Genomic DNA, 12,978 nt, shown 5'->3' with positions numbered 1-12,978 from the left:
CTATTATACTGTAGGGACAATTTGTGTTATTTTTGGCTTTGCATTTGTATTTCAACTCTACCGGACGTGGCACTTAGATGTCACTATCCCTGTCATTTCTGCATGTATTTTAATGCTTATATTTTTTCTTGAATTATTCATGATTAAAATGATCATATTTATCTTATTCTGCTCTGAGATTCATTTTTTTGTTTTGGGAAGTGCTCTATTAAGTATCAATAATATTAATTTATCTCCTTCATATAGAAATTGCAACATTAAAAAGTTAAAATAATGGAATTTTGAAAATCACTATATCATGAGCACCATGAACAGAATTCCCCGTAATTGCATGCTTATAAATAGAGATTTAATGATTGAGGAATTTTCTGCCACGCTGAATGCACTTGGCAAAATCATCAAGATTGACTGCTGGCAGCTTCCTGTGTAATTGTCGACCATTGACGTCCCAGATGCGCAGGATGGGAAGACCCTGCAGGCCATTTAGACCACACAGGATGCTCACAGTAGCACAAGAGACATGTGACCTGGCTTGTCGTGTTGAAAAATGGCTCCTGCGACACTTTCATTTTGCCTCGATGGCCTTTTCATGGCATTGCCCGTGTGTTCTCCAGACCAATCTCTAACAATCATTTAATCCAAATAAGAAAAGTTGGATTCCTCTGTCAAGAGGCTAAGTCACCATTCCAACCTCCATTGGCATTTTGTTCTGAACCATGATAGCCTTAGAGCGGAATGGCATGAGGTCAATGAACAACTGCAGCTGGAAGTCTGCAACGTATCCCACTGATGGTTTGTGAAGAACCTGTTTGGTACTCTTAGTATGTGACATCTAATTTTACTGTACAGAATGGATCACTATAGAGCTATGGCTGGCGCCCAGCAAGGTGTCCCCTTCCCACTCCATGCAAGGATGCCAGCTTACTCTCTACACTGGCCCCTCAGCGTTGTCCCCAGGGTGCCCCTGCTTTGCCCTTGTGTGCGCATATGCGAAACTGGGACCAGGGATCTTGATGATTTTCACGAACAAGTGCATTTACACAGCAGAACATTCCTCAGACAACCATTATTACTAGTGATGAGCGAGTATACTCGTTGCTCGGGTGACCTCCGAGTATTTATGACTGCTTGGAGATTTAGTTTTCATCGTGGCAGCTGAATAATTTACATCTGTTACCCAGCTTGATTACATGTGGGGATTCCCTAGCAACCAGGCAACCCCCACATGTACTCAGCATGGCTAATAGCTGTAAATCATTCAGCTGCGGCGATGAAAACTAAATCTCTGAGCAGTCATAAATACTCGCAGGTCACCCCAGCGTGCTCGGGAAAGCCCGAGCAACGAGTACACTCGCTCATCACTAATTATTACCTCTTTGATAGCAGCCAAGGTGCGTAAGTGAGGGTATTTCCGTGTGTGGACCCAATACGCTATACTGAATAAATCTATATGTTTTGAAAATTGTTTTAATTTTCTCATCATTTGCATATCATTAACACATCTATCGATACCGTGATTGTCATAATTCCATGATTTTTCCTTCTGAGTGTTGCAGTTTTATTGTTGAGCAGTGTAAGATATACAATTCAAAAATTTTACATTATGAAGATTTTTTACCCGCAACATGACTAGATAGGTCTTCCATGTGGGCAAGATACCTGTATGACCTGTCTGGTTATGGTAACTGACAAACAAATATAGATAGATAATTATCCATCATGCAATACCACCAGGGAGGCAACTGATTTCTTCCAAATTTATTCTGCATCATGAAAATGACCTTAAACATGCAGACAATGTCATGAAGAACTATCTTCAGTATAAAGGAGAACAAGGAGTCTTGCAAGCGATAATGTAACCCCCACAGAGCACTTATCTCAACATCATCATGTGCCTTTGTGGGATGACAGGAAGAAACAGAAGTATTTGAACAAGCTGACATCTACAGAACATCTGTGTTTAGTCCTCCTAGATGTTTGGATCAACTGATTTCCTTAAAAATGTGTGCAATTACAAATCTACCTAGAAGAATTGATCCTGTTTTGTAGGCAAAGGGCGGTCACACCAAATATTGATTGATATAGATTTTTTTTTTGTTTTTCAACTTTTGCATTTTGTTCATTGATTAAAATAAACTATTAACACTTCTATCTATCTAAAATCATTTACTTTGTAGCTTTTTTCCACACCTGCCTAAAACTGGTGCACAATGCTGAGTGTTGCATAATGACCACGGAACACAACCCAATATATTATCAAATGCCTGGTTAGGGTTCATTGACATGTCAGTATTTCACCCACGTGTTTTTCACTGACCACACACTGGACCTTACATTCTACAGTATGGGGCTATTCCCATTTGTGGGTTTTTACAGTTACACATTACATCACAATTACATATTCTATGAGGTTATCCACTTATCAGTTTTCTTCTTGTTAACCGATGTCCCATTTTGGTCCGATTCCAATGAACGGGTCAGAGAAAAAAATGGATGTCATTCGAATGGCATCCGTGTTCTCTCTGATTTTCACTGGCAGGTTGCTAAATATTGGTTGGACTGCACACTGATGGTAAAAAGAGGATGCACGGACCAAAAAATTGCCTAACATAAACCTGTTGGCATTCCTACCTTAACAGAAAAATGTAGGTAAGATTTTCACGTCAGACACTGACCCAGGCCTGGACTAGTACAGCATATTTCTGGAGACCACATCTTTTATCAAATGGAGGAATTTTTCTGCAGTGATCATTGTTTTCCATCAGGAAGTGGAAATTGTGACATTTCTGCAGTGCAGCGGGCTTAACAGATTAGTAGCCTCATGTTTTCTTTGGTGAAACACTATTGTCAAACATGCTTTTTATCATCATAAAGTAGAATCAGCTCAGTTGTGTGTTCATCAATGTATATGTCATAATATGGTTATCACTGGACTTTTGTGGGATTAATAAATACGAGCAGGTCATAGGGCAACACAAGTCATCAAACGTTTCAGTTTAAGAAAAAGTATTATAAGGCATAATATACTGTTGTCTCAATGTATAATGGAAAATATATTGGACTTATTACAGCCCCCATACACGTTAGATGAGAAATCAGACGATTTGGTGGGATCAACAAAATATCTGATATGTTTGGGGCTCTTCCCAACCATCCCCAGACAGATGATTTCGAAGCAGAGAAGGATCGGGCTGTTAGAATTTCAATGCACAGTCCTTTTGTTCTTACAAGTCTTGCCGATGCTTTCTTACTTCTACCCGGGCTTGGACTCGCCCACAGGAGAACAGGAAAATCCTCCAGTGGGCCAACTTCCTCTTCTATGAGCAGTACTTGGCACAGTATGCTTGAATCCACTATGTACAGACACAAGCATCTTATTCATTTAACAATTTAACCAGTTCATGGTTATATACAGTAAGTTTGGGATTGAGGATAACGTCACATTTGGATGTAGCTAAAAAAGTGGGGCCCTCTGCACCTCAGTCCGACACTGCTTCTACCCGTTGAAGACATATGAACCCTTGTCCGAATCCTCATACATATGGGAGAGATGGCTGTCTGGCTAAGAGCTCATTCACATGTCCCATTTTTCCACGTGGCCGATTATTTTAATCAGACTCTGATCAGAGATTGATCGGAGTGTTGTCGGAGTCTCATCCATTTTTCTGATACTTGGAGAAATGTAAAAAAAAATCTCCACTTTTAAATTTCTAACAATCTGAGAAAATCAGACTGCACTTGGATGTCCGATTGTTTCACGGACCCATTGACTAAATATCACGGACATGTGAATGGCCGACTAGACTATCGCAGGTATGAGTGCTATCTGTGAAAAACACGAATTGCACCCGTACGTGAAAATCGGATGTCTGAATGAGCCCTAACGAACGTTTGGCCCAGTGTGATCTGATGTGTAGGACCAGCTTTACAGTAAAGTATTTAACAGACTTGTCTGGGGTTAGTATAATTATATTACTTATTATTGACCATCTATGGCCATTTTATTACAAATTAGAAAACGTCTAAATTAATTTGCACTGAAAATGATCTCTGACGTATGTACAGTACAGACCAAAAGTTTGGACACACCTTCTCATTTAAAGATTTTTCTGTATTTTCATGACTATGAAAATTGTACATTCACACTGAAGGCATCAAAACTATGAATTATCACATATGGAATTATATACTTAACAAAAAAGTGTGAAACAACTGAAATTATGTCTTATATTCTAGGTTCTTCAAAGTAGCCACCTTTTGCTTTGATGACTGCTTTGCACACTCTTGGCATTCTCTTGATGAGCTTCAATACAGAAAAATCTTTAAATGAGAAGGTGTGTCCAAACTTTTGGTCTGTACTGTATATGCTGAAATATGAGCAATATCTTCCACTGATGACAGATGTAATGGGAATAAACCTGTAACATATTTCACTAGAAAGAAGCACCGGTGTGCTGTGCTGTTAGTCATAAGACCGTTTACATGGCTGTATATAGGGAGTCTTGTGTTTATTGCCCATGAATAATACTGACGTGTCCCACATATCACTTATCTCTGTATAGTAGCGTGCTTCTACATTGTGCACTAAACAACGTGCCAGATTTTCCAGAACAAAGGAGATGAATGAAATACCTTTTAGTGATCATTCGGAAAAGCCCCCAGGGAAGGACTTGTAGGACACAAGGAGGATGGAGGTGTGAATCAGGTGTGGATGGGTGTGTCTAAGACAATACATAGAGGTGTATATATATCCCTGGGATTGAGAAATTCTCCTTAACATTTTATAACCATCTACCATACAGGTAAGGAGTTCCAAAATCCTATATTCTTAGAATTTTCTTCATTCTTCTGGGCAGATGTGGCAGCACTAGTTTGGGTCTGTTGTTCAGCTCTTATGGTTATCGCTAGTTTCAAATAACTGAATATTTCTGTGTCGGCAAATATATGTTGTTGTTTTTTAGTACAAAGAAAATGTCTAAAATATCCCAATATAGTTTATGTATCAATTCCTGATTGTTTTCAGAATCTTTTCTTGCTGACTTTCATGTGGACTTTGTTTACTCCAGGTAAGGCTTCATTCCTACGATTAGCTTTTGGTGAGTTTTTTTATGGTGCAGATTTTCTGTACTCGTTAAAATGCAAGTAACCAATTTTTTTATCTTTTTTTTTTAAATACTCCGTGTAAAAAAACTCGTCGTGGGAATGTAGCCTTAAAGATTTATACAGTCATGTTAAGGACACAGAACTTGTTGCAAGACACAACTCCGATAGCTGTACTCTAACTGTAAAATCAGTCTTGTGTCAGCGTGAAGAATTATCAAAAATCATGAGGAATTGATAAAGATAAAGTGCAAAAATTTGTGTACATTTTTCATTATTTAAAAGGTTAATTCACACTTTTTATTATTACAAATCCAAAATTAGCTTTTTTTTTTTTTTTTTTTTATAAAAAAATGTTGCCAGCACATTACGTTTTTTAAATTCACATTTCTGTTTTTCATATGCAGATTTTTTTTTAAGTACATTTACACCTGACGAGCGGCGGCACTAAATGAACACCAGCTACTTCTTCGCTGATCGCCCGTCTGTAATAGCGTGTTTACACAGGTCACGTTCACGCATTCAGTATTTGCAAGCCAAAACCAGCAGTGGGTGATAAATACAGAAGTGGTGACGGGTTTCTATTATACTCTCCTGATTTTGGCTTACAAATACTGATGGAAAATACTGACCAAATACTGAACGTGGCCTTAGACTGCGCTTCAGATGCACACTGAATGATCTGTAGTAGGTCATTCAGTGCACATAGGCTGCCATTGTTCTGGACAGCACAGGTCCTATTTACAAATGACGTTATAAAAAAATCAAAAAAAAAATAGCTACGATAATTTTTTTGGAAAAAAATGGAACACTCTAGATTAAAAGAGACAACTGAGTAATAATGGTACAAAAATTGATATAATGCAGAAAGAAATGCAGTACAAACAATTAAAAAAATATTTGTACTTGAGCTCTAGTTTCATAAAGTAGCAAAAATAGTAATGAGAAAAATGTAATCGCTGAAACTGGAGTGCCCCTTTAAATCTAAGGGCTCATACAAGCTTAGCTCAGGTCCATAATTCAAGTTGGTTCAGCGTAGATGTTTGGCCTATGTACACTTATTGCCAATTTTTATTGAGTTTTCTGCTAAATGTCACTTGACACTGATATTAGAGTTGAGCAAAAAGATTTGGACTGTCCAGGTTCAACATCCAGTCTGGTGCTCCATGACGGCCAGACCAAGGCAGTCTTCACCTCTGCACCTAGACCCACAACTTGGCATCCTGGGGCCCCTCTTAGAGCACATGACATCATCACATCCCAGTGTTATGTAGGTCTTGATGATGCAGGAGGCCTAGTGTCATTATGACTATGACTTTGTGCGTCCTAGTAAGAGCAAGAAGCAAACAGAATGCTGTCCGAGGATGCCAATCACACAAGTGAGGACTGTCCTGGTTCAGCTGCCTCGGCGGACTGGGCTGGATGGCAAACCGGGGCAGCACAAATCATTTTGCTCAACTTTAATCTATATGTGCTATATATTTATCCTTAGGCCTTTATTACACGTTGACATTCAATCCTGTATTCATTGACTCTGCAGATATTTTCACCATGTATCTCACTTCAGCCTCAGTCTTTCTCTTGTTGACTGTCTTGAGCTTCGAGATACAGAGCATTGACACCACCACTCCAGGATGTCACCTCCATCGTAAGTGATCACTTATAAGTCCTCTGTACTATTTCCCTAAATTTAATGTAATATATTGTAATAATATTTGTGGTTTTTTTTAATCTCTTATTTACATTGTCCTCCATACAGTATAATGGGCCTCACATAGTCCTCCGTGCAGTACAATGGGCTCAACATAGTCCATCTTATAGTATTTTCAACCCCACATTGCCTTCTATACAGAATAATGGCCCCACATAGGAGTGGTGGTTCTGGTGTCGTGAGCCAAATATAATCACCCTGCGGGTCAGATTTGGCCCACGGGCCAGAGTTTGACATGTATGGCATAAGAGTATTGGGCACTCTGTGTGCCCCTGGAGAGCACTGCATTAGTTATTCTACCATAGAAGTAATGTTTCTATGGATGAATTACAGTATGTCCCTCCATATTGCAGTATCTTATTGGTGTATATTAATGGACAGTCTATACACTTTATAACTATTTTTTCATCTTTACCAAAGCATTTAATGTTACTATAAGGAGTGACCGCAAAGGGACTTGTCGAGGGACCCAAGTCATCAAGGCATGTGTGGGATACTGTGAATCTAGTGCCTTCCCATCCAAGTATTCGGTGCTGGTGGCCAGTGGGTACAAGCACAATATAACATCTGTATCACAATGCTGCACCATAAGCAAACTACAGAAGGTAAGAGCGGATAACTAAGAAAGTGAAAGGGTGCTGAAAATGATGGCAGCAGCTTTATTGTGCTGAGATGTCAGCTGTCATTTCTATAAATCTGCTTTACTTTGAAATAAATGTGGGTCCTTGGAAGCCTACAATTTTATGCAGCAGGCACATAAGCAGATTTGGGATAATGAGCGTGCATTTTAATGAATTATTGTTTACTTGGTCTATATGGCACATGCAATTTAAAAAAAACCAAAACACCTATTACGTAGGTCTGTATGCCAAATTTCAGATGTAGTTGTTGCCAAGAAGCAGTGATTTCTCTATACTTGTGTATGATAATATTAAAGCAGGGCACTTAAGAGTTGAGCAAAAAAGATTTGTGCTGGTCCGGGCCTCCGTGGCAGCTGAACCAGAGCACCAGAACAATATGATAAGATTGGAACTACCATGGCTACACATCCAGCCCAGTCCTCCATGGCAGATGGAACAGTCTTCACTTCTGCCACCAGCATCCTGAGCCCGGCATGCCAAGTGCCTCTAGTGTTTACTAGGTCATGGAATGTCATGACAAAATTGGAACTGCCATGGCCACGTATCCAGCCTAGTCCTCCATGGCAGATTGAGCAGTCTTCACTTCTGCCACCAGCATCCTGAGCCCGGCATGCCAAGTGCCTCTAGTGTTTACTAGGTCATGGAATGTAATTACAAAATTGGAACTGCCATGGCTACACATCCAGCCCAGTCCTCCATGGCAGGTGGAACAGTCGTCACTTCTGCCACAGCATCCTGAGCCCGGCATGCCAAGTGCCTCTAGTGTTTACTAGGTCATGGAATGTCATGACAAGATTGGAACTGCCATGGCCACGTATCCAGCCTAGTCCTCCATGGCAGGTGGAACAGTCGTCACTTCTGCCACAGCATCCTGAGCCTGGCATCCCATGTGCCTCTAGTGTTTACTAGGTCATGGAATGTCATGACAAGAATGCAACTGCCATGGCCACACATCCAGCCCAGTCCTCCATGGCAGGTGGAAGTCATCACTTCTGTGGCCAGCATCCTCATCCCGGAATCCTGAATGCCTCTGGCCTTTACTAGGCTAGATTATAGTCACCATGGCTCCGTGTCCAGACCAGTCCTTGGCAGGTGGAGCAGTCTTTACTCCTGTTAGCGGCATCCTGGGTACCTGTGGTGTTTGCAAAGACCCGCGATATGATAACATGCAACATGGTCACCTTTACTTATAATCATAATCTAAAGTGGCGAACTCTGTGCTTTAGACCAGGCACTACTGATAGCCTGCAGCGGTAGCCAGTAACTAAGCAATAAACCATATACAGTAAAATTAGGAATCCTCAAATCTTGAGAGCAAGTGAATTGCAAAGTTGCTTGTTTTTACTAGTACTTCAAAATTTAAACTATTTATGATGATAAATTAGTTTGTAGCCAAGTCTCCCCGCTACTTAAATAAAAATAAAAAAATAAATTACCATTCTCTTTTACAGGTGAAGGTTCGCCTATTTTGTGGAGCATCTCGATGGGAAGAAATAGAGATTGGTTCAGCAGAGTCATGCCAGTGTGCCACGTGTCGCTTATCCCGTTATTAAGTCCTTACATGCATATTCTGCAAGTAGTGGCGAGCTTCAATTCACCAGTAATCCATAGAGCTTTAAGCAGTGCTTGCATTCATTTTACAGTAGGAAGTACACATTGTACACAAGATATCACACAACTACTAATGGTCACCTTTTTTCATACTGCAGCACTGCTGGCTGGCAATCCTTCATGCACTATTGAAACTTTTAGGCCTGGGCTAAACTGCGATTTTTTTGTATCTCTACTGATTGATTTTAATTATTTAGCTAAAGCAGCAGAACCAGAGCAATATATGGAGTTGAATGCGAAAAAGTCGCAGTGTAGCCCATGCCATATATAAAATGTTACGAAAACCACCAGAATATAGTCTGCTATATAATTATTCTTGTCTTTGTTCGAACTTTTTATTTATTTTATATTTGTAACTTTATTTATAAATATATATATATATATATATATATATATATATATATATTTATATACAGTATATATATATATATATATATATATATATATATATATATATATATATATATAAATTGTGCTACAGTCAGATCTGAATGGAAATTCTGTTGTTTGATGTGTTATTATTTTATTTAAGTATTTATAAAAATTGTGGTTGAGTTATTTTACAATAAAATGATACATTTATTTATCGGGCTCAGCATTTTATATCTTTTTCCATTAAATCCTAATTAAAGGGTTATTCCCTATTCAAATGACAGGGGATAACTTGCTGATTGTTGACGGTTTGAACGCTGGTGCCCCCAGTAATCGGAGATGTATAACCCCAGTAATCCCATGAACAAGGCTTTATATCTCCGAGAAGTGCTTCTGCAGAGCTTTGTTGTGAATGGAGAGGAGATGCAGCTGCTCGGCCAGGGTTAGATTGTTTATGGTATGGGACTGACTGAGAAAGCCAAGTACAGGAGATGCCCATGCTCAGCCTTGGCTTCATTCATTGTCTATGACAGGGGAGGGGAATCTTTTTTTCTGCCAAGGGCCATTTGGATATGTATACCATCCTTCGGGGGGCCGTACAAACTCTGCCCACATAGTGCATCCTGACTCTGGCACTGGTTTCAGGACGTAATCTGTCATTGCATGCCCTTCAGTGTTCAGTAGTGAACACTGCGTGTGTGTGCTAACAGAGCAAGAAGAAATTAATGAGCTGGTTGTAATCAAAATACACATTCATGCCCAAGAATTCGGTCCCTGAGAATCTGCTTGGGGGCCTGATAAAAGGTCATCGAGAGCCGTAAATGGCCCTGGGGCCTGAGGTTCCCCACCCCTGGTCTATAGGATTGCAGGAGAAAGCAAAGTACACCACTCGGCTTTCTCAGGCAGACCCATAGACAATGAATGAGGCCATGGCCGAACACCGACATCTCCTCTCCGTTCAGGATGAGGCTCTGCAGAAGCCATTCTCGGGAATCCAGAGCCTTGGTCACGGGATTACTGGGGGGTCCTATGAATGAAGGATGACTAATATTTTGGAAATAACCATTTAGGCTTACATATAAAAGTTGCACCTAAGAATCAAGTATGATGATACTCAGAGTCTCGGCAATTTTATTTTATGGTGCCTCTTTGACCAAGACTTCCAGGACAAAAACACCTAATATGACAAAAAAGTGGGGTGAGCTGGACCGCTGAGTGAAGGCAAAAGGGCCAACAAGTGCTAATCATCTCTGGGAACTCCTTCAAGATTGTTGGAAGACCATTTCCGGTGACTACCTCTTGAAGCTCATCAAGAAAATGCCAAGAGTGTGCAAAGCAGTCATCAAAGCAGTCATCAAAGCAAAAGGTGTCTACTTTGAGGAACCTAGAATATAAGACACTAGATGGTGGCCCGATTCTAACGCATTGGGTATTCTAGAATATGTATGCATGTATATAGCAGCCACATAGTATATAGCACAGGCCACTAGTATATAGGAGCCACGTAGTATATAGCAGTTGCGCAGTATATAACACAGCCGTGTAGTATATAACACAGCCCACATAATGCATAGCACAGGCCACGCAGTATATAGCATAGCCCACGCAGTATTTAACACAGCCCACTTAATAAAGAACACAGCCCACGTAATATATAGCACAGCCCACGCAGTATATAACACAGCCCACACAGTATATAACAGCACACGCAGTATATAACACAGCCCACGTAATATATAACACAGCCCACATAGTATATAGCAGCCACACAGTATATAACACAGCCCACGTAATATATAGCACAGCCCATGCAGTATATAACACAGCCCATGCAGTATATAAGACTGCCCACATAGTATATAGCAGCCACGCAGTATACAACACAGCCCACATAGTATATAGCAGTGTGGGCACCATATCCCTGTTAAAAAAAATAATTAAAATAAAAATAGTTATATACTTACCCTCCGACGTCCAGCAAAGCTGTCCCAATTAGCGCGCTGCTGCCACCAGCTTCCATTCCCAGAGATGCATTGCGAAATTACCTAGATGACTAAGGCTGCTTTCACACTAGTGTCGGTACGGGGCCGTCGCGCTGCGTCGGCCCAACGTACCGACGCATACTGTGCCAAAAATGCCCGAAGTGGGCAGCGGAAGCAGTCTTAAGACGCTGTAAGGTCCGGGGAGTTACATGTAACTTTTTTTGTGGCGGCGGTGCGCCAAAACACGACGCAACCGTCGCACGATGGTTGCGACGTGTGGCACTGCGTCGCAATGCGTCGGTAATGTTAGTCTATGGGGAAAAAACGCATCCTGCAGACAACTTTGCAGGATGCGCTTTTTCTCCTAAACGACGCATTGCGACGTGCTGCCAAAAACGCTAGTGTGAAAGTAGCCTTAGCGGTCTCACGAGACCACTAAGTCTTCTGGGTAATTTCGCAATGCATCTCTGGGAACGGAAGCCGCGCGCATCGGCGGACAACGGAAGGTGAGAATAGCGTTTTTTTTGTTTTTTTACTATTTTTAACATTAGATTTTTTTACTATTGATGCTGCATAGGCAGCATCAATAGTAAAAAGTTGGTCACACAGGGTTAATAGCAGCGTTAATGGAGTGCATCACACTGCGGCATAACGCGGTCCGTTAACGCTGCCATTAACCCTGTGTGATCGCTGACTGGAGGGGAGTATGGAGCGGGCGCCGGGCACTGACTGGACGGAAGTAGGTAGGGACTAATTCTCGGCCAGGCTGTGCCCGTCGCTGATTGGTCGTGGCCTTGCGGCCGCGACCAATCAGTGACGCGGGATTTTCGTGACAGACAGACAAACAGACGGAAGTGCCCCTTAGACGATTATGTGTATAGATATTTTCAGTTGTTTCACACTTTTTTGTTAAGTATATAATTCCACATGTGTTAATTCATAGTTTTGATGCCTTCAGTGTGAATTTACAATTTTCATAGTCATGAAAATACAGAAAAATCTTTAAATGAGAAGGTGTGTCCAAACTTTTGGTCTGTACTGTACATTCAAAAATGATGCTATTTTATTTCTCATGGATTCATATGAAAACAGGGGCAGACACTGTAGGCCGATAATCCTTCAATATGGGCCATGAATGGTTTTATGAATGCATACAGTAAAGATCTGAACTTCTGTTGATAGATTTTCTCTCTAGTCAAATATTACCATGTGTTACAAATCATTAAGGGATTTGTGGCAGCTCTGGCTCTGCTGAAATTTAAATGTTGTTTTTTCATTTTGGCCTAGCGAGAGTTAATGTCTGTCTCTTGCTGGAAGTTCTTTTAGGCTGGTCAGCTGATGTTGGTTGGTAACCACTCCCACCTTTCTCTAAAGGGAACCTGTCACCCCCCCCCCCCCTCCAGGGCTTTTTTAAGTAAAAGAGCCACCTTCAGTAGCACTAAGGCTGCATTCTGTGAAGGTGGCTCTTATGTTTAGTATCCCTAGGAATGCTGCAATAATCACTGTTATAAACTGCCCGCCATACCTCTATTGTGTCCCGGAAGTATGTCTTCTTCCCCGA

At 40.8% G+C, this 12,978-nt stretch overlaps 1 protein-coding gene across 1 annotated transcript; it reads left to right on the top strand.

Moving 5' to 3' along the window:
- The first annotated feature begins 6,481 nt into the window (after positions 1-6,481).
- On the top strand, positions 6,482-9,378 carry GPHA2 (glycoprotein hormone subunit alpha 2). The gene is made up of 3 exons (XM_077292660.1): positions 6,482-6,748; positions 7,232-7,416; positions 8,904-9,378. The coding sequence occupies exons 1-3, from the start codon at positions 6,652-6,654 to the stop codon at positions 9,003-9,005; spliced, it is 384 nt and encodes a 127-aa protein (XP_077148775.1). The 5' UTR covers positions 6,482-6,651; the 3' UTR covers positions 9,006-9,378.
- The last annotated feature ends 3,600 nt before the right edge of the window (positions 9,379-12,978 follow it).

The sequence above is a fragment of the Ranitomeya variabilis genome, chromosome 2, assembly GCF_051348905.1.
Source record: "Ranitomeya variabilis isolate aRanVar5 chromosome 2, aRanVar5.hap1, whole genome shotgun sequence".
Lineage (NCBI taxonomy): Eukaryota > Metazoa > Chordata > Amphibia > Anura > Dendrobatidae > Ranitomeya > Ranitomeya variabilis.
The sequence above is the reverse complement of the archived record's forward strand: the minus strand, read 5'-3'. Positions and strand labels throughout refer to the sequence as shown.

Coding starts and splice junctions, on each gene's coding strand:
- GPHA2 (XM_077292660.1), top strand. CDS start 6,652: ATGTATCTCACTTCAGCCTCAGTCTTTCTCTTGTTGACTGTCTTGAGC. Junction 6,749..7,231: donor TCCAGGATGTCACCTCCATC/GTAAGTGATCAC, acceptor TCTTTACCAAAG/CATTTAATGTTACTATAAGG. Junction 7,417..8,903: donor CCATAAGCAAACTACAGAAG/GTAAGAGCGGAT, acceptor TCTCTTTTACAG/GTGAAGGTTCGCCTATTTTG.